Source organism: Bradysia coprophila, chromosome III, assembly GCF_014529535.1.
Source record: "Bradysia coprophila strain Holo2 chromosome III, BU_Bcop_v1, whole genome shotgun sequence".
Lineage (NCBI taxonomy): Eukaryota > Metazoa > Arthropoda > Insecta > Diptera > Sciaridae > Bradysia > Bradysia coprophila.
The window spans coordinates 1,112,716-1,137,921 of record NC_050736.1 but is presented as its reverse complement, the minus strand read 5'-3'; the positions used below and the strand labels follow the sequence as shown (position 1 = coordinate 1,137,921).

The 25,206-nt window shown below is 35.4% G+C and overlaps 2 protein-coding genes across 2 annotated transcripts; one reads left to right on the top strand and one right to left on the bottom strand.

The window, feature by feature from the left end:
- The first annotated feature begins 183 nt into the window (after positions 1-183).
- LOC119075518 (inhibitor of Bruton tyrosine kinase) lies at positions 184-19,801 on the top strand. The gene is made up of 16 exons (XM_037181990.1): positions 184-621; positions 695-763; positions 824-857; positions 946-1,093; positions 1,153-1,367; positions 1,433-1,557; positions 1,612-1,736; positions 2,112-2,238; positions 2,298-2,493; positions 2,557-2,635; positions 2,714-2,999; positions 3,066-3,179; positions 3,241-3,421; positions 3,490-3,619; positions 17,903-18,068; positions 18,137-19,801. The coding sequence occupies exons 1-16, from the start codon at positions 454-456 to the stop codon at positions 19,586-19,588; spliced, it is 3,615 nt and encodes a 1,204-aa protein (XP_037037885.1). The 5' UTR covers positions 184-453; the 3' UTR covers positions 19,589-19,801.
- LOC119077769 lies at positions 7,551-10,728 on the bottom strand. Its single transcript, XM_037185083.1, has 4 exons — positions 10,675-10,728; positions 9,521-9,685; positions 9,299-9,452; positions 7,551-8,115 (listed from the first exon to the last, which is right to left on the bottom strand). The coding sequence occupies exons 2-4, from the start codon at positions 9,670-9,672 to the stop codon at positions 7,750-7,752; spliced, it is 672 nt and encodes a 223-aa protein (XP_037040978.1). The 5' UTR covers positions 9,673-9,685; positions 10,675-10,728; the 3' UTR covers positions 7,551-7,749.
- Positions 19,802-25,206: the final 5,405 nt, after the last annotated feature.

Sequence of the window (25,206 nt, the reverse complement as noted above, 5' to 3'; positions counted from 1 at the left end):
ATTAGAAGAAGAAAGCTTTTAGTGTTGGTTTTATTAAAGAAATTTTTTGAGACACCATGCTGAACTTATGAATTATTTGAAATGATAACGATTTGTTCATTCTCTCGTATACTCTAGTACATCATCAGCGCTCATTGTGAATCTATTACCTAATTTGAAACACGTCAGACGAAACGTCAGATCAGTGTTGTTTGTAAGTGGACTTTGTTTTGATTTTTGATCAATTTCATTTAACAAACCTTGCGAAATATTTATTCGGTTTAAAAGGATCGTAGTGAAAAGAAAATACTGAGAAAACTCATCTCGAGTCCTTAAATTGTCAGTGGTCCATTCTCAGCGTACAGTTTTAACAGCATCAACAACTGAAATCCCTAACAAAAAAGTGAAAATATTCCAACTGTGCAAAAATAGTTGTAGTGGAGATTCTGGGATTGATATCCGACATTTGACCCAATGTTTACAATCAGCAATTATAATTACGATTGCTTAAAAAATTGCCGAAGCCGTTATCATGGAGAAACAGTTGCAAGGAATGTCTTACATCGAAAGAATGCAACCGACGAAAAGTTAGCCGCTTTCATAGCAAAAACTTGCAAAAATTTTGCAGGAATTGATTTTGAGGTTTGTTGCCCTTCGGGAAATTTTGTCCGCCCTACAGGAACATTAGTCTAAAGTTATTCAATACCATTTTAAGGGCTCTACCATTCTACATCTGCTATCCTCTACGGAACGGCAACCTGTTATTGAGTGGATTATCAATTATGTAATTATTGTTTATGCCAACTCGTTTATATGTTCGGTTTGTCAATCATTCTATTTTTAGGGTGCTCAAGTTAATGCTGTTAATCCGTCAACAGGTATACACACTACTCTATGCCGTAAAACATTTGTTTTTGCTGCAAAACAAAAAATGTTTCGTAAATCAAAACTTCGCTCATTTTTCAGGCCAAACACCATTGCACTACGCAATGGCATCAGGTGCCATAGAAAATGCTGTGCTGCTGCTGAAGCATGGCGCGTCAATCGACATAAGCGACTCGTTTCAATTGAGACCACTGAACTATTGCAGAACGCCGAACAATAAGAAAATCAAGTAAAATCGCGCTCGTCAATCGAATTAAAACGGATCCAACGGAAACGTTTCGCTTTCAGATTTTCAGCGTACGAAACGTTCGTATGGGGTTCCAACAAAAATTACAATCTCGGCATCGCCAATGCGGAGGAAAGAATCCATCCACAGCAGCTGGACTATTTTAAGAAAGAAAATATTTTCCTGCTGAGTGCATCGATCAGTACGCATCATTCGTTGTTTTTGGATAATCAGGGAAAGGTTTATGCTGTCGGTCATGGCGAACATGGTCAGCTAGGTAGGATAGCATAATCTTCAAACAAAAATCGAACGCAGTTCTATCAAAACCTTGCATACATTCAGGTATTGGTGATAGCAGCACATTAGTTATCCCAAAATTGGTACGGTTACCGATCAAGAAAACGGAATGTATCATTCGTATCAGCACAGCTCGTCAGCATTCTCTGGTGTTGACGAACAGTAATTCGGTCAGTGAAAATTCAAATTACTCTCACCTCCAGTCCTGAAACAAATGATTTCAGATTTATGCTTGCGGTTCCAATGAACACAATCAACTGGGCACATACATTGGAAAGTCCAAGAAGACGCCGGTATTGAAGGAAAACTCATTTAAAGAAGTGCAGTTTGGTGTAATACCGGAATCAGGGTACGCAGAAAGTTTGATAAACTGAGTTGGAAGATTTGTCTTGTGGATTAAGTTTAAGGCTCATAACAGGTCAGGTCGACCTGAAACCAGAAGCTCGGATTATCTCAACCTGGTTGGAACTGCACATGAGCGGAATATTTTCACCTGACCACAATTTACCTGAAATCTGAAAGTCAGTAAAAGTTCGGTTAAAGTTCGGATTTCATGTGAACTCAGGTCAGGTTGGTTCAGATTCAAATATTCTCATGTCGACCTTAAATTCAGGTTCAGATCGAAGTACAGACCTGAGCTATTCGAGTCTTAATTTAAGTTAAAGGCAAACCAATTTTTGGATAAAAATTTGACACAAAAATTCGAACCATTCTTACGTTTCAGGAAGATCCTTGGTGTTATTGCAAAGGACTATCACTCGGTGGCATATCGGCAATACTCAGTACATGCATGGGGTAAAAATGGTGGTCAATTTGGCGCTGTGAATGGCGATACAACTGTACCGGTTAAGGTAACGTCGATTTATTCATCGAATTCTTACATCACCACTACACCAACGTCTTACGTTAGCTGGAGACCTTTGGGAATCAGTTGTCGTTGGTGGAATCCAGCAACGCTGCTATCGTTTGCTGTACCGCAACAAATAACATCCTAATTTTCCACAAATACAAAATGAAATCTGTTAAGACACCACGTCATGAGACCGTCAAAGCAATGGCAATTTTAGGAGGACAGTTTTGTGGAGTTGACGGTGATGTTAAATCAGGTAGAGTGTTAGGCGCTGTGTTTGACAAACGGTTTCTGATTGGATGAAATTCTTGCGTTACAGATGAGACGCTTAAGATTCTTATTTGTACTGAGAGCAATCAGCTGTACATTTGGTATGAGGACATAAACCAATACATTAGGTGGGTAACCCGATTACTTGGAAGAAAATGGCAAATTCAATTGACCGGTCTATTCAACTTCTCACGTTCCACTTACAGATGCATCACTCAATTAAAAAATTTAAATCTCACTAAACTGCTGTGGCCACGCGAAAATCAAATAATTTTCGTGGCTAATGGCAATTTGAATAGTGGCACGATCTCCTTGCATGATATCAAAAAAACACTTCCGGCCGCCGCTGAGGAATACCAAGAAATTGTCAGTACAAAGAAGGACATTTCCACCGTCAAAGAATTTCAAATTTCATTCAATCGGATACCGAAAGTGGATCGAGTTGTAGAGATTCAATGTGATCAGCTAGCCGAGTCGTTTGTCGTTTTGCAGGTACGGAAATTCTACGCTGGGCATTTGGTGAATTATTAACATTTTTTCGGCTTCTTCTTCTCGAAGGAACATTCACAACGATTTTTAGATGTGCCCAAGCTAATTGACGATCCGTTGAGTTTTAAGAATTTAATGGTAGAAGCTTCGGAAAGTGATTCCATTCATGACATTGTATTCCACGTACGTATTGTACAACAAACTCAAATGATTCGAAACTAACTTTTTGCTGAAATTTGCACAGATCGATGACGACATTTATGTTGCCCATAAATTCATAGTATTCTCACGAGCGAAAGGACTACGCGACATTGTGGAAGAGCAGCCAGACAAACACATTTACTTAACTTCTCCGGGATTGTCGTCAAAAATGTTTGAGCTGATGATGAAGCATATCTACAGCAATCATGCACTGACATTGACTGGTAATGATTTTCATTATTCATTTCATCAATTTAGCAGATTTCTGATTGTCTATTCCGTTGCGTTTCAGACGTTGAAGATATCGAAACATCAATGGGACCATTTAGTGGCTATACAAATCTAGAAATATTCGATCTGTTTCGAGAATTTGCTGGCAAATTTGGCTTATCAAAATTTGCGGGAGGTGTTTACGCCCAGAGGTGAGTGGTTCAAGCGATGATAATACTTTTAGGCATGACCTAGTCCACATTTTAAACGTTAACCAACCAGTTGTGTAAAAACTAGATTTTAAATGGAACGTTTTCAAATTTACGGACTGGTTTGTTACCGTACCGTAACCTCGTAAAAATGGTTTCTGATTTGTTATTGAAAATTGTAAATTCAGATTCGATGCGTGAATGGAATTTTTTGTTAGTTTTAACATTCATCATTGAAGCACTTTACTTCTTTCAATTCTAATGAGTTGCATTAGTAGAACGTTAGAGGGAAATCTAGAGACCCTAATATTATCGAAAATTTGAAATTTGAAATTGAAATTATTTGCGCATCCAAATTCAAAGCGATTGCACATATCTGCCTGCGGTGGAGAAGGCGCTTAAAGTGAAGAAAAGGCGTCAAAAAGCTTTATAGAAAGGATACAACATAGCAAATTCAATAAAATTACAAAAGGCGTACTTGAGATTTTCCAAGTCACTCCCCATGGCCAGTCGAGGTCTGATAAGACCTATTGTTTTTATTGCTTATCACAATTCAGGTCTTGAAAAATAAGTTCAGACGTCTCGTGAAAGTGGATGTAAGTGATGCAACCGTTAGTCGGTATTAATGGTTTTCTGGTCCTTATGTCTCTGACTTACATATCTGTCCATGAAAGGCCATAACTCTAAACAGCTCAATTTTAGATCAAACCAGAAGTACGTGCTATTAACCGTTTCTGAAACAGGTTTCACAAGAAACGTCTCGTGTCCATTTAGAACATGTTTAACTATACTTTAACAAAACAATTTTCGACATCCAAATTTGGAATAATTTTTTCCATGAAGTTCCTATAAGGTGGATGTACCCATCCTCGGACGATTAGTGGCTTTCTCAGCTTTGTGAAGCTTCTAGTTTCTACAAATGACGAATTTCAATACTTGTATTTATGATGCAAATTGAATATTTAATTAAGTCTGAGAGATGGTTCTCGGAAAATATGAAACTTTTTTTTTATATAGTCGATGGCTTATGTACGTCCGAGGATGGGTACATCCTCCCTAATGGCAACTAAATTTATGAAAGTAGATACTTTTGTCAACTTTTCGAAGTACGATGCAGAAATATTATTCGATCGGCCTTGCGGATGAGCATGAGCATTGACGTTCTGGAATTTGGAAGAAAAACATTTTTTTTAGTTGTATAAAAAAACAATCTGTTTTTCTTCCGAATTAGTGTGCCTGTTCGCGATCGATATGTTCTCTTAATAGGTTTATGATCGTACACACACCTTTACAAATAAACAAATAAAATAGTATTCAACTATCGCCCAAAACCACTTACAGTGGAGGATATCCACTTACAAAAGAACTGATATCGGTGTAGGTGACGCTTACAGATTCGACACGCAAAAAGGTATGCGTCACAAATGGCAGCTGATGAGGAAAGTTTTTATCAACAAAAATCTTACCAGAAAAATTTTAGGAAGAAAATTATAACAAAACAAGGCATCAGAACAGTCGGAGCGTTTGCTGCGACTTAGCCCCGTACGACCCGTAATCCTATTTCGTCCGTAACCATAATACGTCCGTAGCCGTAATTCGCCCGGAACCCTAATACGTCTACAACCCTCCAATGCGTCTGTTACCAAAATGCAAGTCAAGTTGGGCATGGTCAAATTTACTGAAAGTGTTCATTTTTAAAATTGCGCATAGCGCAATTACGAAAGCCCGTACGAAGTACCTCTCAAATAAAACCAACAATTTACGACATTATTTTAGAAACCCAAAATTTTTTGCCAACTTTCCATTGGGTATTCAATTACCTCTCAAATGAAACAAAAACTAGCAAAATCGGTTGAGATTACTCAATTTATGTGCAAAAAGCACTTAGCGCCGAGTAGCGGCCTTAGTCCAAGGGCCCTAATTTGAAACTTTTTTTGCCATAATTCTATTCGGCATTCAATTATCTCTCAAATGAAACAAAATCTAGCAAAATCGGATGAGATTTACTCGATTAATGTGCAAAAAATACTTAGGGCCGAGTAGCGGCCTTAGTCCAAGGGCCCTAATTTGAAACTTTTTTTGCCATAATTCTATTCGGCATACAATTGTCTCTCAAATGAAATAAAAGCTAGCAAAATTGGATGAGATTTATTCGATTTATGTGCAAAAAATACCGCCACGTTCTTTTCGGTATTCAATTACCTTCCATAAAAAACTAAATCTAGCAAAATCGGATGAGATTTACTCGATTTATGTACAGAAAACACTTAGGGCCGAGTAGCGGCCTTAGTCCAAGGGCCCTAATTTGAAACTTCTTTTGCCATCATTCTATTCGGCATTCAATTACCTCTCAAATGAAACAAAAACTAGCAAAATCGGATGAGATTTACTCGATTCATGTGCAAAAAACACTTAGGACCGAGTAGCGGCCTTAGTCCAAGGGCCCAAATTTGAAACTTTTTCCGCCACGTTCTTTTCGGTATTCAATTACCTTCCATAAAAAACTAAAACTAGCAAAATCGGATGAGATTTACTCGATTTATGTGCAAAAAACACTTAGGGCCGAGTAACGACCTTTGAGCCCTCCCAACAAGCCCACGTTGCATCTTACCCAAAAACAATGTTCAGCAACTTTGTTCTACTCGTCAATACCTTTCATTTGATACACCACAAGCAGCTATTGCGTACGTATTTCGGTAGATATCGTCAAAAGACTGAAAAACACCTATAGGGCCCTAGCTCTGGAAGGGCCGACCCTACCATGTCCATTTTCGAACTTGACCTTACTTTTGTCGATACCAATCGGGGAAAAAAGAATTTTGAAAAAAGGTTGTGATTTACTCAAGCTAGAGGGGTCACGGACGGACGGACGGACGGACATTTTTTTTATTGCGGATTCGTCATCTATTAACATAACCAAATGCTTAGCCCTTACTGTCTGCTTCCAATTCGACGTGTTACAAACGGCATATTAATCTTATAAGCCCCCAGTACTTCGTACGGGGCTAAAAATTTTGCGTCAAAAAGTGGGAGATGATTCGGCTTTCTTCCGTTTGAATTCCATTCTTTAAAGGAATATATTTCACAATTATAAAAATTTTCCTTCCTCAACATCTGCCACTTGTGACGCTCACTCATTAGAACCATGGGCTAACCTACAATTTGCTACAGTGGAAAGAGTTGTTGGACTCGGAACATAGGCACATTCATTTGATCAATCGAACGTGCCTCAGAAAATCGAAAGATCAATATCAATCAAAGGGTTACGGATTAATGCTGCTGATTAATACTACTGATTAATGCAGTGGTTCAAAATTACCTAATATCACTAAATAATCAATAAATAAATAAAAGAATGAGACAAAAGAGGTCAAGTTCTTTGGTGGACGTATTATCCTCAAGAAATTGTAGTTCCCTAAGTGTTATAACTCTCGTGAAGTTGTAAAATATCATTAGAAGCTTTAAATCTCTAGAAGTTGTAACTCTCAAAGAAGTAACTATCAAGATTAGTTGCAACCCACGAGTAACCCCCGAGGAATCGTAGGTCAAAGCTCAATAGAAGGTGAGAATATGTACTCGGTGAAATCAATCCCAAATGGTATTTCACATCGTAATACTTACTTTTGTGAGTAGCATAGCTCCATCCATGTATGTTGCCATGCTGAATCAGTGGAGTGAAAACAAGAGATTTAAATTTTATTTATTTTTATTGAAATAATTGTCTTATTGTCATAAAAATAATGCAATGCGCCTTTCCTTTGTACGTCTTGAGTAACAGAACAGAAAATTAATATACCATCAAATTGCATTATTCAGAATTAAACAAACAAAAAGAAGTCGAACATTTCTAACAATTAACAAGTAAACAAAAATTTCATTGAACTCAAACACCTGAGCGAAACGATTAATTGAATAGGAATTACACTCGTCTTTGTCCTTTTGTATTTCTATTTTATATATTCTCTAAGCTGTTCTACGTAACGTAACTGAATTTCATCTAAAATAATAATATTTGGTAACAGACAAATACAAATTATACAAAAAGAAAATAATAAAAAAAATTATAACGAAAAAGAACGAAAGTAATAAATTAAACAGAGAAGAAAAAGTTGTAAAGTAAGCAATTAAACTTTTCAATAAACTCTGATCTGCGGATTTGTGTATTGCACGTATTTCAATAGAGCATCGTTTTCTTCGCACACAAATGGCTTACGGTGATGGCAAGCAACGTCGTGCCAGTGAATACCGTCATTGTAGAAATTATTCAAAACGGCCAAACAATTTTCATTGGCTCCACCTTGTTGAAGTTCACGGTTATCGGGCTGTGGCAGACCAATGCCACCGTTTGCCGACCAATCGTTTTGTTGACGGTCAGTGGTTGGAGCCAATTTTTGTAATTCGGCGGTCCAGAACCATCCGTTAACATTTGTGGGTTGTAAATCTGGACGGTCACAGCCCTTGAAGTCACAGATACGACCGCTGGTCCAGATATATTTCACCTGATAGTTTTCGAAAGAAACAAAAAATATTTCAAATTCCAAATATATTGGCTCGACATTCCTTCATTGCATTGTTCAATAATAACATTGTTTCGATCGACTAAACCACGATCAGACACTTTCGTTTTCCATTCCAACCAATAAATCAGACTTATGTCGATTTGTGTGAACAGCTAAATTGTTATGGAAAATAAAGACCGACCAATAACCGCACCCTTGACCTCAAATTAAAATGAATGCTCTCACGTGAAAAATGTTTTCACTTTTACATCAAAAAATATCTCCACAAAATTGATTTATTTTGGCTTAAAATTTCACATGATTCATTTTTGTCCATATATGCGGATGTTTGACCATTTATTTTAGCTTAATAAGTCTTTGCGAACGGTTTATCGATTTGAGGCATTTAAATACACACTCGCAAGTGTATAAATACGCATCTGAAACTTATAACGTCTATCAATGTGTCGGCCAGGTATATATAGCATAGAGCTAAGTATATGAACGAGATGAATCAATTGGCGCAATTTTATTCAATGAACTTGTTTGGAGAAAGTACACGCGAGTATGTTCACACATATATTTCACAAAATAAAAACAAACAAAGTAATTTTATTTACCATTGTTTGTGTCGTCGTTAATTTTTGTTTAATTTTCAAAAGTAAAAAAAAAGTGGAAAAATTTTCGATTTACATTTTTTCTCTCCATTCATTGTGTACATTATACCATGTATATGATACCGTGGTATGTTATATACCTGCGCTGGCATATCTATCATTTCTTCAGACTTGAATGATTTATGATTAAAGCGATGATTTCGTGATACGAATAATGGAAGTCGCATAATGTTGCCTTGTTACCGGTGATTATGAAACAAATGCAAGCCATGTCATTACAAAGCAATTAAAGAATCTACCACAACAATAAATTTCTTGATATTTATTGGTTCGGTATGGAATGCATAGTGTATTGTCTGAGTGTCTTGTGGCTTTTGTGTTTTATATAGCCAATCGTATTATTGTATATACGAACTACAGATAGAAGACAAAGGCAAGACCTTCTGAAATACTAAGTGGTGAGTGTATGTATCCGATATGGTTATTGGGGCCAATGGGACGATGAAATTATTGAACAAATTCATCCAAATATGTCCCACACTAAATAACAAAATGATCATCCTTACCTTTGCGTCAACAATTCTTTGTTTAACCCATTCGTTTTCGTTGCTCGTCTCCAGCGAAACGGAGTCCATGCATCTCTTACGGCAGAAATTTCTTGCGCCCAACCAATCTTCTTCAACTCCTTGCAATGCAGGATCACGCCATGAGAAGAAGTATCTGGTTAAGACATTAAATCAAATTCAGTTCTTCCGCTTCGATTTGCCGTTATTTTCCTCGCTACTTACCCTTTACCGTCGGGAGCTCTTTCGTGGATAGGTCTTTGTTGTTTGGCGCACAAAGCGGGCACTGGCGATTCTAGAAATCGGCCATTAACGAATTGAGCGGTCGACAGACTTATCACTGAGCTGAGACATACCAATGCAATGAAGGCACGCATTTTGATCTAATTACTGGAAAGTTAAAAATTGGTTATTTGTGGACCATGGAATGAAGTTCGTATTCTTAAGGGTGTTAGGTCCGTATTAGGTTTTTATATTAGTCGAGTTTAAAGAGACATGTATCGAAAACCAAATCGATTTTGGTACTAGCATTAGGGTGTCTTGTTGTGCGTAACATTCAAATGATTCAAATGATTCTAATGATTTATTGTTTCTCTGAAGTAGATGTTTTGCAAAAATAATAATTGAGAATTCCAGAAATAGGCCGTCTTTACACTCCCGTTTTTTACATGATAAAAGAAATTCTTTAAGAATTGTATAGAAACTTTGACTCTTAATATCTTTTTCATGTTTAAAACCCCCGTTATGCAGAAATTTTCTGTGGTTTTCGGCACTTTACATGAAAAGTTGTATACGCATCTGTTGTGGTCGGTTTATTTTAGGCACTTTCGCTTGTCGGTCGTCCTCACTTCGTTCGGGTTACAACTCGCGAAATTGCCTGAAATATGCCGTCCACAACAGATACGTAAATAACTATTCAATGGTGTTAGTCGGTTTATTCGGTTTTATGGTTCCTTTGAAAATTGGGAAGCATAAAAATGTTCAGGTGTTGGCCAGAAACTGAGATAAAGAATTTCTGATTCAAAATATGTTAAAAGTCTTTCGTTTGGAGCTCATCTAAGTCAAGATCTTCCAATCAGTCTTCTGTGGTTTAATTAACAAAGTCTTAAATGCAACAAATTAAACAGCTTGTTAAATGAACAAAAACATAAAATGAGAAACGTATAACGAGAACTGATCAAATTTTCACTTATCGACACACAATGTTTTCAAACCATAATGACTAAAACATGCAAATTATTTCCACAATACTTTCTTAACCAAAACTAATAAACTTTTGCGAGAGTAACGAATAACACGAATTTCTGTATCATGGAAATCACAATATTTTCATCAGCAATATATACCGAACAATATTTTACTACAGTTTGTTGTTATACCTTCAAGTGTATATTAAATATCCAACAGCAAAAAACAACTAACAAAAAATTTGATTACACCTACCCTTATATATAAAGAGGTTCCTCTATTTTTCGGTCCCAGGGTGGGGACATTATGGTAAAATTCGATATACGATATTTCGTTATACACCATCCATTTATCATGAAATCCGTTACAGGTTGCAGCCACCTCCATTCGTTCTGCGAAAAATTCAAAATATACAAAACTAAAATCCATATCAAACATAATACGTATAGGCATTTTGAGTGTTATAGACTGGCGCGATGTACTATTGAACTGGTATCGCTGTTAATTTCATGTTCATTTACAAAAACAACAACAAATGAATAATCTTCGTTCAGTTGTTTATGTCGCTTTTTTATGAATATACATTAAAGTAATTATGAGCTCTTCACATCTCCACGCATGAATTTTATCAGCAAAATGAGTCAAAATCATATGTATTTGGGTGTTGAGCAGGTAGCTGTTGGTGATATAAATAATGACATGCAAATTGGACTTCTAAAAAAACCGATAATGCGATTAGAACCGTATATGTTCGACTAAATTGGGAAAATTGGTTTCGACAGACTTTTTTTTAAACAAACTCATTTGAGTGTGTCAGTCAGTCATTGACACAATGAAACGTAAACCTATTAAGTATTATTACCAAACAGGGCGATGGTCAGACTGGCATGTACATCTGTAGTGGACATATATTTTTGTGTGAGGGTTTTTTTGGGAACTTATACTCGAGTGATTATTTTTTCCTTTTATAAATATTTTCAATCTATTAACCGTTATCAAGTACCCATTGGTAGCGATTGCATGAAAATATTGGTAAATTGATTTATCAAAGGCTGTAAATTTTGATGAACTTCAAAAGGTGATATCTTATACCTGGTGTTTATGGTTAGATCAGTGGATGCCCTTCACCTAGCTTTACAATGATACCACATTTGCAATAGAAGTTATAGGTTCAGAATACTTTTGGGTACAAAGTGAATAGCGTTCCTCCACTCGAAAGCAAAATATTAATTTTAGAAAATTACACTATTATGCTGTTTTTGATGTCTGTATCTACTGATCTAAAGACTAAGACACAATATTTTTGTTTTATTGTCGAACAACGGTACAAGACATGTAAGATATTTGCGCTTGCCCCGTGTCTCCTGGATAATACCTATCCAATGAACCCCCACAGATGTATGTTCATAGACTGTAGCGGCAGTAAATGACGGACAAAAAACACCCTTCGTCGACTTTTGTGGAAGTTCCCCAGCCAATACAAGAAAAATTAAACGACTGCGGTTTTCGACACGATCAACACGATAGAAATGTATAGTGCTTCTTATGTGTAGTTTGTTCATCCAAAGAAGCGGTTAATAAACTGATAATCAGCCATTTCCAGCGTTTATCCCATTGAAATTTGAGGTATTTTACTAAAAAAGAAATGTGAGATAAAGTTTCGCCGCCAGCCGAGGTGGAAAAAATTAATAGTAGATTACATTGGATGCTGCGGAGGTAGTTCATTACATGAGGGATCAATTTTGTGATACGAGCCGAACTCACAAGTGTGGTTTTAAGCAACAAGCTTTGGAAACGGTTATTTTGACAAGTGTAGAGTTTGCATATCCGAGCCGAAGGCGTGGTGTGCAACTACACGAGTCAAAATAACCGTTTCCAAAGCGAGTTGCTTAAAACCACACGAGTGAGTTCGCGAGTTCATAAAATTGATTCCGAGTGTAATGAACTACCAAGCAGCATCCAATGTATGCTGTTTTATTGCCTATTCACCCGGAATATTGTTGTTACGAGTACATTTTACCACCCAAGGACCTGACAGTTCAAAACCAAAAGTGTTCAAGAAGACATTGTTTCGATTTCAGTGCTAAAGAACATTTTATGTGATACATTTTTGCTGATAAGTAATGAAATTCTGCTGGTATGTAATGAAAATCTCCTGATATGTAATGAATTTTCATATGAATATTCCTTCACTTGTGATGTAATGAAAAAGTTCCCACATGTAACGATCGCTTTCCGCGGGTGGGAAATGTACGTGTAACAACAATATTCCGGGTGGATAGGCAATAAAATAAATTTCCTTATGATCCATTCAAGATAACTATCGCTTAAAACCTAAAATATTGTAAGTACGCTGTTGTACAAAACTGTAGTCTAATTGGGCAATCAGAACTTTGGAATTTTGATCAGTAATCTTTGGTTACGCCCTTTCCAATGCTAAATTCTATGTAGAGATTAATCAAACCTGTGTTAAAATGTCGTCAAATTCTGGAGGGGTAAATTTGGGGTAAATGTTTTTTGTCGTTAAAGTTTCATGTGGAAAAATACTTATTTGCCAAATTCATTTAAAATAAGAAAAAGATTCGAAAATTTCCCGCCTGCACAATTAAATTATTTTATCAAAAAAAAAAAATATTCAACTCCATTCAGGCATAATTTCCAGTCAATTTCATTCAAAGAATAACTTTGCATAATTAAGCCAGAGACAGACAAATCGTCTATTAATGTCTGTTTGTACAATATCTCCTCTATTCTCTGCGCTTTAAAGTGTTAATTAATTCAAAGTCAATTTGAATACAAAAAAGCAATGAAATTGATAAGATTATAACATATAAGGTAAAAAATGAGAAATTATAATCTTTGTTTACAGTCAAAGAGAGAGATATGTTTTGTGGATTTATTACTTATCAATATTTTTATGTTCAATTTAGCTTTTTTTTTCTTTATATCCGGTAAATTCATTGGGACTTTGAGAAACTTTTTTTTTGCAAATTACTTTTTAGCACCTGATTAACAACAGGTCATGCATAAATTTGAAACTTATTGTCGTATCACGAATAAATTACCAACGAAAATGGAATAATTTTTGCTGCGTTGATAGTAATCAAACGAATACACGGCGATCCCTTTCAACGAACCAATTAAAAATGGAATCGGTGAAGAACGTTGATTTATCTTTGAAGTTTTTTAATTGGAAGATTTAAAACTGGGACACAGTTTATTGTTAACGAACTTAAGTTACAATGGTAAAAACGAAAGTATTTTTTTTACGTAACAATCTAAATGAAATCGAAAATTAACAATTCTAAACCCATAAACAGTACAGAGAAAGTTAAGATCTAATGCATATGCCTTTTGAAAAACACGATTTTGTTTAAAATCATTAAACCTCCATCTCATAAATCATTTTCTTAGAGGTCAACAAACACAGATTCCCTTTTCAAGTCAACGCTTTTCAGTTATTACTGACATAATCTGTAGGACTCTGACCGAATCTTACTAATAACAATAAGGTCAGTATGCTCAACAAATTCATCAATTAAATATTGTGTAAAAAGTAGAACTACTCCTCACAACCTTCTTCATTTATTTTATATATTTTAAGTAGCTGAACATTGGATATTGTTTACAATTTCGCGACTCTCGCCTTTATTAGCGCTTGTAACCTTTCCACGAATAACAAATATAATTTAAATGGTTGTGTGATTACACCTGTACGTTTCGAGTGGCTTCAAATGTCTGTAATATTTTAAATTTTTTTCAACAAAAGTTTTTGAGATGCCATCAATCAACAACACTAACACTAGTGTACAATCTACAAATTCAAATTTTTAACGATATGATTCTGAAATTCGATATCAAATTATAATACCCCAATGTAATGAATGCCAGTTCCTAATTAGATAGTCTTTTAGAAACGGCAGACGTACCATGACAAAATTGTAGAATCTGGCTCCTTTTGTACCACTTAGTCTTTGATACAAAATCTTTTACTTCATTCATTATGACATTCATTTCGATATTAAAACCACTCTTATTATCGCTCATTTTTGTTGGTTCAGTCGACAACAGATGATTATCCCTTTAAAGATTCTCTCATTTATCTGACCTCAAAGACCTCGTTCATAGTTGAGGACGTTCTATTATCGTGGAACTATTTACAGACTTGGACTTCATTGATGTCTCTAGATTGTCTAATATGGTATCGGGTACCTTCAAAAGATCGTGCTAGTTTAATAAAAAATTGGCCAAGTTCATTTGCTTTTTGCGTACGTTGAGTCTTATTCGTATTTAAATTTCATTATTATTTATACAAAAGGCTTGGGTATATTATCATATCACAAATATATCATCAATACTAAATTACCTACCTTTCTCAATGAACAACAGTGAAATTTAAGTTTGAGAGTGATTTTCGCTGTGGTTTCGTTAGTTTTTATTTCTGTCTTGTATGGTGTCACATGACAATGATTCATTTACGTAAACGGCTTAACTGAAATATATTTGTTTAAAATATGATTTTACTTAGAATTGAATTTGTTATCCAATCAAAAATTCTGGTCCCTATCCACACCATATTTTCAAATTTAATGACTTTAGCCTTCGACAATGAAAAAATAAAAACATCGGGCCATTGTTTGAATAATTATTACTTGCCTCTAAATATTCACTTTCGTGGTGTTATTATAAAATTGGGTTACTGTAATTTTGTTGTAATATGCAAAGAGAAGAAGCGTCAAGATTACATCGAACGTATGAAAGACATACACTTAAATGTAAAACAATGCTCTCGATTCTATCAAAAGATTCGAAAATATATTTTGTTGTTTCTCATTAGTCAGCAAAACTTTCCGATTGACGATAGGACAGCAGAAAGTTTATTCATTCGGATTTTGTTTGTTCAGTAAATCGCTGATTGATTACTCTGGACCAGAGTCTTTTGTTGTGGATTTTGTGTGATTACACCTCAATTTTGTATTTATATTTATATATGCAACTGTCTAGTCTACCAGTCCCAATTGTTTCAGCTCGTCGTTGCTAATTAAAACGAACTAATTTAATGTCTCATGTTAGAACATGCTCCGTAGTTCTAACGAGACATTACGCAATACATATGCGAACGCTTGCTCTAGTATCAGTGCATGTCGAGTATAAACTACAGCACATCCTAAGGGATTTTATCATAATAAGACAAAAGTAACGACAGTTACTCAATTTACCCTTGGAAAATGAGTCATTACTTAATTTACATGAGCGTTAAAACTCGCATACTGGGATTTCAGGTGGTTCCTGAAGGGTCTTTTGCATTTTTATATGAAAAAAGGACCTTTTTCGAATTTTACGGGTCTTTTCGGAAACTGTTATTTTGACTTGTATAAATGAAAGCCTCGCTTTCACCTCGGATAGGAATGAGGGATTCTTTTGAAAAACAGCCTACCGAAATCGGACGCATTTTCTAGTGGACTTTTTTATATGTGCCTAGAAAGGTATTCGAACCTAGAAGCCAAAACCAATTTCAAAAAAATTCTTCGAAGTTTGTGTGGCTGGTGAAAGGTGATCAAAAACCGAAAACTTGCACTTAGTTGAAGTTTGGATGCTCTTTGCTTCAAGACAACTAGTGAGTTCCACTCGTATCACAAAATTGATCTAAAATAGTTATTAATGAATTAAAAACAAATGAATTCGAACATCAATGATTCAACTGTCAATAGTCCGTGGGGTCACAACATGCATTTAATAAATGATTTCCACATACACATACATGTAATGACCATTTTTCGAATGGAACGTCGAATAAAAAAACTTACAGAAATGGCGGTCATTTAACAAATGAGAGTAAGGATTATCACTTAGAATTAGAACAAAGTCGAATAAAATTTTTAAATTATCGGAATGATCTCAAAGGTGCAGAAGATTAACTGACCTAGGACTTGTTGTATTTTTTGTCGAATGTGGGCTGCTTTCGGCTCGGACAGTGCGGTATAACATCATGTATCTCTTAAAATCGAAAAACTTCGTTTTGAAAGTGCCGATAGCGACCTAAAATTAATTTTTCCTACAACACATTGTTCAATTGCTTCATACCGATTTATTGCAATTTTTGGATTTAAACAGCTTCAACCCAGGTCAATTTCTTCATATTTTGTTCATTAACCACCGCTTACTGTAGTTATAATTAAAATCCGTATCTAGCAAAGGAACATTGACAAGCGTATAGGACACATCGCGATTCTTATGACCACAATTTCCTAATAATTGTTTTCACATAGTTTTCATCTATTTTGCGCAAAAAACAGGCCAGTGACCTCAATTTAAATCACTTTCTGAGGTTTTACGTAATCGAAAAGTTCGCAACGACATGTTTGAGGTCATAAAAGTCCAAAAAAATGTCGTTTTTATTTCACTTTCAAACGAATTGTGTTAATCACCTATTGGGTTATTATTAATTGAAGTGAACCTTACCGATATTTGATAGCGAAATTGTTTCGATAAATAACTCAAAGTGGTTTTGGTCTCTGTAGCAATGTTTCGGTTAGGCTTAAATGCATTTTACATAATCGACCACAAATTTCGGTTAAAAATATTAATTGATATTTCTTAATGCTTGCAGTATGTAGTCTTACAAGTAAATATGAAATATGCGGGTAAGACATGTTGGTTTTGTGAACGATGTACTCGAATACGATGCATTTCTTATGACAAAATTGAATTATGTAGACCACCAAAACAGCAAAGTTGCCAAAATTTAGGAATTTAAATATTTCGACAATTACAGTGTGTTCATCTTAGAAAACACAATTTTAGATTTATCAAAGTTTTAAAAGTCATCGATATTCCCAATCAATTGGGCGCTTCCCAGTGTATGATATTTTGGAGTGGAACGTAACGAGTTTTCAAATTTTGCGGCGAAGCTACATGCGTCCAAAACCTTATTTTTCATGTTTCAAGCACTACTTTCGACGCTATCAGCATGTAAAATCCAAAAATGAAAAGTCTCTTTTTCGGGTATTTTTTGACCTCGGATACGAGTCGGATCAACAAAATTCACGCGAAAACTCCACTTTTCATCTTTTTATCCCAATTCATGTACATTAAGCTTTTACATGACTAGCGACAAAAAGATGAAAAATAGGGTTTTCGTGTGAATTTTGTTGATCGGAGACGAAGCCGAGGTCAATAAACACACGACAATGAGACTTTTCATTTTTATCCCGAGTTATATAATGGATTTTACATGCTGAAGGCTTCGAAAGAAATGCTTGAAACGTGAATAGTACGGTTTTCGACGCATGTAGCATGTAAAAGACTATTGAAACTCTTAAAAAACAGTCAAATGAGTTTTTTTTTTTGGAATGAATCAACTGTAGAAAGCAAATCTGTCAAGAAATGAGAAATAATTTTTTGTTTAAATATTTACAGCTCGGCGAAAAAGGACACCACCATCAAGCTGAACCGTAAAACGTATACGAGTCTATATGACGTCACCATAGTGTGTGCAAATAATCGAGAAATCCGAGCACATAAATGTGTTTTAGTCGCACGAATGGAGTATTTCCATTGGATGTTCAACAACAATTGGTCTGAGGTGAATTTTGCAGATGAAAATCTTTTGATTCCGAATGTGATATTCATATTTACCTCACGATTTTACAGCGATCAACCGTTAACCTGACATCCGTTCCAATCGAATATATGGAACCAATAATCGATTTCCTGTACTCGAATGACACGCAACTCATTATGTCACAATCGGCAAACTATTCGGACAACTATTTGTACAACATGATCATAATATGTGATCAATATTTCCTGAATCAATTGAGAAACATCTTTGAAACATTGCTAATTGACCGGCTGACTATACGGAAATGTTCTGATATGCTGGAATTTGCACACGAATACAATTGTAAATTGTTGAAAAAATGTTCGTCGGAATTCATCGTACAGAATATGGCCCGTGTTTTGGAGCATCACATTTTGGACGAGTTGGATGTGCAACTACTTAAAGAAATCGAGCAACTCTACCGAAAAGAGTTTAAAATTAAGGAAGGTGTCCATGAACTGAGTCTGCGACTCGACAATGATGGTCAATTGGGCGATGTTTTACTCGAAAGTTTTGTCGAAGATTTTACAGTCGATCTGAACTACAAATGTGAAATTAAAAATAATTTAAAGATAAAGGAAAGCAAAAAATCAAAGAATAGTGCACCGGATCGTCGTAGCTATGAAAAGGAAGCTAAAGAAGCAATTAAAAACTTGTCGATTGAATTGAATGATACAAACAAGAGAACGGCCCAAGTCAATCCGTTAAGTTCAGAGGCCGCGAAAATTGCTGACGAGTTGCATAGCAAGATAAATTGGACAAAAGTTTCCGAGAAGAAAAGCACGAAGAAGAAAGGATTGCTTCCAAGTCCAAGACTAAATGAGGTTCTGCAAAATGAAGAGAAAGAAAAGGAAAATTTCGTATCGCTAAGCAAAAAGTCTCCCACAAGTCCAATAGACATTCCAACTACATCCACTTACGATGACGACGACTCGAGCCTGTCGTCCCGCTCCAATTTCAGCCTGGGTAATTTTACTCCAACAAAAAGAATGACACAGAAACAAAGGAAAAGTTTTACATTGCACGGCACCAGTATTGACGAAACAACCGCCGTCGATAAACATGAAAGTTCGTCCTCCGTAGATAATAATGTATGGGGTACCAATACGTCAACAAACAGTTTTGCTAACATTATCAAATCACCGAACCAATCATCAAGTAAAGCATCACCGATCAGTACACCCCAATCTCCTGGTCCGAGCGCCAGCTTCTTCCAGAGTCCACCCCAGACGCCGTCTCCCTTTCTCAACCGATTACCGAAATCAAAGTCGACGCCATGTGAAACGGAATGTTTTACGAAAATTTTAAAAGACGAACGCAAGGAGCGCGAGTATTACGAAAAGCTGAAATCGAAATCGTTGATTCTGACACAGGTGGAGGAGACGGCGATCGATGAATTGAAATCATTTTACAACGTTGACAATGTTTACGATGAAGCGATACGAGTGGAACGAGCTAGTCATATAAAACCAACGATGAACTTTGCTGTGTGGCGACGGTAAATGTTTTTTGTGGTTGGCAAAACTATTTTAATTTAATTTATTACTATCGTTGAATGTTTTATATGATATGAGCATTCAATCAATTAAATACATTTTTATAATTCTCGCTGTTAGAATTTTAAAGAAAAGGAACTAGGTGCAAGAGCATATCTGTCTATTTACTAATTCTAATCTGTAAGACGCTTCATATTTTATTAAAATTTAAAAATCAAATATTTGTGTTTCCCCATCTGTTTCGAGTTAAATACTTGTCGCCTTGATCCTATTAATCACAAAAACAACTCAGCGATGTGTGATATTTTACACTGGGATTTTCCACAATAATTGTTTCGGTAACCACATATCACAATTATCAATAATCCATAAATCCAAACCAAAAAATAACAAAAAGTAGCAGCAGGTCGTAAACGCCATTTATTAAATGGGCAAATGAAAAATCTGTTCCTAGTCGATACAAATGTTTTAGTAGAAGTTTTTGTCTATCTAATTTGTGTATCGCTTAATAGTTAATAATGTTCAATTATTTCTTTAATAATTAGAACGTTTCTTCCTTGGTCTCAAAGTCAGTCAAAATGTTTATTACCCGTGCTGGTAAGTATGCAAGTGCAAGTCGATAGACAATCTTGATTTTCGGTGTAAACAACTTTCGCAATAAATTCATCAATATGAGCGCTTTCTACTTATTTTGGTCGAGCGGAACACTCACAATGAGAAATACTTTTATTTTTTCTCATTTGAAGGCTTAGTGTAGACTCACGATGATATTAGTCCTGGTTGAGAGGTATTCTCACTATTCTTTTTCAAATGACACCAAGTTTGACGATATTCGTCGAAGCATAGCAAGATGGGGCTCATTTAAAAGCTATGGCGACCAAAGTATATAAACACTGCAGGTAACGCAAAGCCTCAGTGGATCAGAGAATTTACGGATCCCAACTTTCAGATGAATTCATTTTTGTAATGCTACCATCGTCACATTTTCTTGTGACTTATGTTTTTGCACCTGCTGATGCACCTCACCACCAGTTGCCGACGCAAGCGAATTCAATATGTATGCAACATAAGGCAACTACAGTTTGTTCAAAAATGAAATGCACAGTTTTCAGTATTTCGAGACAGTTGAAAATTTCAATCTGTCAGATAGTAAAGGATGCGTTTAATTAACCGGCGCATTAACAGATTTGAAATTTGAATGGTTTTTTCCACAGCTACAGATTTTTGCATGTTAAGTTTCTTACATTTTTTGCAAATAGCATTTTAATAGTAGGAATGCGAAGAATTTGCGAACGGAAAAATGTAAATTTATTTTTAGTCTGAGTATTGTTTTACTGTTCTACATCTATAATTTCTCTTAGATCGTGTCTTTATTCAAAGAAATCGATGGTGTTGTACAGCGGCTAACTGTTCAACTTCAATTAGCAGCAAAAAATCATCACGAAAAAAAATTCAATTATTCGAAGCAAATTTAATGCTGAAAATTTGGTTCGAATATTTAAATATTTGTCACAAATATTTCAAATATTTATGAGAAATAAATTCAAAATTATTTGTGACAAATATTTTAAATTATTTGTCACAATTTTTTTAAAATATTTATGATATTTATAATTTTGAATTTATTTCTAATAAATAATTTAAATATTTGTTGCAAATTTATAAAATATGTGTCACAAATAATTTAAATATTTGTCACAATAAATTTGGAATTTATTTGTCACAAATATTTAAAATATTTATAACAAATAATTTAAAATTATTTTATATTTTATATATTTGTTACAAATAAATTGCGAATTTATTTGTTACAAATATTTACATATTTGTGCCAAATATTTATATATTTGTAGAAAATAATTGTTGACAAATTTTTTTTCCCTGATGCTTATTCGTGTTTCCAATATCGTCACTTCAAGTGCCGATAAAACTTCTTGTAAAAAATTTGCTAAATGTATGAAGCAGACGGTCTTTCTACAGATTTGAGTATTCAAAGACCATCGATTTGTTTGAATAGAAACACGATCTAAGAGAAATCATAGATGTAGAACAATACTCAGACTCAAAATAAATTTACATTTTTCGTTCCGCGAATTCTTCCTACGAAATCTAAGTTTCCTACTATTAAAATGCTATCTGCAAAAAATGTAAGAAACTTAACATGCAAAAATATGTAGCTGTGGAAAAAATCATTCAAATTTCAAATCTTTTAATGCGCCGGGTAATTAAACGCATCCTTTACTATCTGACAGATTGCAATTTTGAAATGTCTCGAAATACTAAAAACTGTGCATTTCATTTTTGAACAAACTGTAAATTCACCTTAAAGTAGGGATCCGTGCGCACTTGCGCATTTGCGTTACCTTCAGTATTTCTATAATTTTAATGCGACTACCTTTCGATGGGTACAAAACATGAGAAAATTCTTTATTTGCTGGGACAAGTGCCGGAGCAGCGACGTGAGGGGTATCGGACAGCTTTGGATTTTTTTTTGATACTCCCACATATTCCCAGCACAACAAAATCACGAAAATTTTGAATACCTACAAAATTATTCCAGATTTGAAGGTCAAAAACGTCTAAAATATTAAAAGTTCTCTTTAGAAAGCAAAGACATCACCTCAAGTACCTGCCAATATAATGTCAGATAAAAAAAAATATATTGAAGGTCTGTAGTTTAATTGCCTGCAAATAGATCGGCTAAGTTACCTTCTAAAATCAAAGTTTCCAAACCACATTCTCCTAAATTTGCCGATGCAGCGATGATTATTTCCGTTTCAGGATATATAGCGAGCATCGATCGGCACCCATATGTCCCACCATCATGCCACACTACTTGATTGCCGCTGCGTCTATCGACACTGGTATTATTTTGAATAACCCATCCCATGCCGTAAAAAATTGGGCTCACATCACTTGGTGTCCAGGCGCTCTTTGCAGAGGATTGTTTGAGGAATTGTTCACTACGTCCATTATAAGCATCTAACCAGATCTGACCGTATGTTATTAAATCTGTCATAGTGGAGATGATACCACCAGCGGCATGTAGTTCGTTCAGGAAAATATCTCCCCACATTCCACTGTTGGAAAAACTACCATTGTCAGTTGTGTAGAAAGAGGCGATGTGTGGTGTTATCACATGTGAATCATAGATTGCTGTTTTGTTCAGCTTTAAGACATTATCAATCATTTCTTTCACAGCATCATCTAAACTCTTATTTTCAAGAACTGACTCCATGACCGCACCAGCAAGTTCATAGCCGTAGTTAGTGTATGAAAAATTAGTTCCTGGTTCAAATTCCAATTCTTTATCTCGCATCAAGATTAAACGCTCAATTTGATTTGTGCATCGAAGACATTTCCCTACTTCAAGGTCATCCAAATTATTGGGAACTCCAGCCGTCATTTGGAAAAGTTGCCGTAATGTTATATTCACAACACTTCCATTCCATGTTTTATCGGGAAATTTATTTACGGATAGATACTTTCTGATCGGTACATCGAAATCCAATTTATTCTCTTGCATCAATCGAGACGCTAAGCCAACAATGAACGACTTAGTGATTGAACCAATTTGCATCACAGAATCACCAGTCATAGTGACGTTATTCTCAATATTGGCTTTTCCGAATGCTTCCAGCCACTTCTGTTCACCTTTAACAGATACACTAATGACAAGACCAGGAACGAACTCATTTTCGGTTTTATTTAGGAAATCGTTGACAAGTAGCCGGGCTTTTGGAATTATGTCTGAGTTTTCCGCGCTTTTCACAGTTTCATATTCAGAACAATGTACACAACGAACAAGTAATATCACTAATAAAATGAATTCAATGGAAACTGATGCCATTCTGAATGAATTTTAATTTCTGTTTAAAGCGAAATGGACTCGTTATACAAACTGAGAAATATTTTTATGGGTCTGTGTTATAGTCGCTGTGCAATCATTTTGTTATAGTCAGGAATAGATAAGAGATTGTGTAGAATAGTTTTACTCTGTGTAGACCCTTGTATTTGTGACATTACTCCAATGTTATTACTTTAGTACTCAAAGGGCAATGTCCATCCTTCCAGTAATCCAACCCGTTGCAGACCTCTCCTATTTAATTAATTATTGAAAGAAAAGACGAAATAAGCAATAAAGCTGCGAATAAATCGATGTTACACGCACTTCTTTGAATAGATTAGGGTCAGCTTGCTTAGTACGCGTTTATTACGTACGTGGAAGCACGGGTTTTCAGGGGCTCTAGACTCCGGAGCAACTGGAATGGCGGAAGGGTAATTTAACTTTGTTTTGTGTCCCAACAGTAACAACACCAACTACTCCTCCTGACGATTGTGAAATCTGTAAAGATATTTATGAGATTTTGTTTTACACTTAATTCAGGTGGAGAATAAATTTATTGTGGTCCAAAGACTAGACGTTTATTCCATTTTGCTTATTTTTTGGCTTTTGGTCATTCTTATCAGAGAGGAATTGAAGGCAACGGAAAAGATTTTTTGATTTAATGCATCATCAGTAATTTTGCGTCTATTCAAAATCTACAGCAAATCCCGCTCTGGTCGCAAACAAAACATGCCCCGACTAACTTTAACTTAATTAATTTTTTCTTTGATGTCGGTTACTCATTAGAGCATAGAGCTTGATTACCATAATTCTGTCGCATAAAAAACTTACAAACCAGTTGTAAAGAATCGTTCGGTTAAAGTTGTCTGTGAACAGTGACAGCTGCCAAATAACGTACTATTTTGAAAGAATTTTTTTTCCACATTTCTTTACAGTGTTAAAATTTGATTGATACACTGTTCAGTTTCAGTATTCTACTTAGAGTACCACTCATGCTTGACGAAGTCCATTGGTTGAATGGCAGATTCGCTAAAAAGAACCTTTTGTAGGTATTTACAGTGAGAGATATTAATTTTTGTGTCTTATTTTCCATGATTCAACTAGTATGTACATTGTACATACTCTGGCTACGTTTTTATAACGGTGTATCAGTCATACACAAGCTGTTTAATTTTAAAACGATGATTTTACTCGAGCAGCACTAATTACCAATGAATGTACAAACCAGGTATGGTATGTCCATACAAACCGGAGGAAATGGCGATTTCATATAAAAAAACTCACCTTTCAATGACTTTCATTACATTCCTCCGCTCCATACAAATTTTGATATTAGACCATACCCATAGACTATACTTTTATTGCTCATTACTACAGTTGACTATTGTTCCACGGTATGGTTTTAAAAAGCACTTTTTTTTAAAAAAACAACCTCAGCAATATAACACCCAAAAAATTTAATTATGACCGTAATTTTTTTTTTATTAAATGCAGCTGTTTTACTAAGTAAAACACGCACGGGGGCCACCGTTTGGGCCCATTGTGCTAGCTGTAACGTTGGGTTAGTCATTTACTGTTGGTTCGAACCTCCCTGTACTTGCAATGAAGTTCAGGATGTCCTTTGGATGTAAGTTTTTAATCAGGTCATACCTGATAGTGTACCCACCTAAGTGAATCCTTCTTTTTGTTATAAAAGCCGGACATTCGCAGAGGAAGTGCTCAGCTGTATCCGTGTGATGGCCACACAGATCGCAGCTTGGATCAGTTCTCTTTCCTA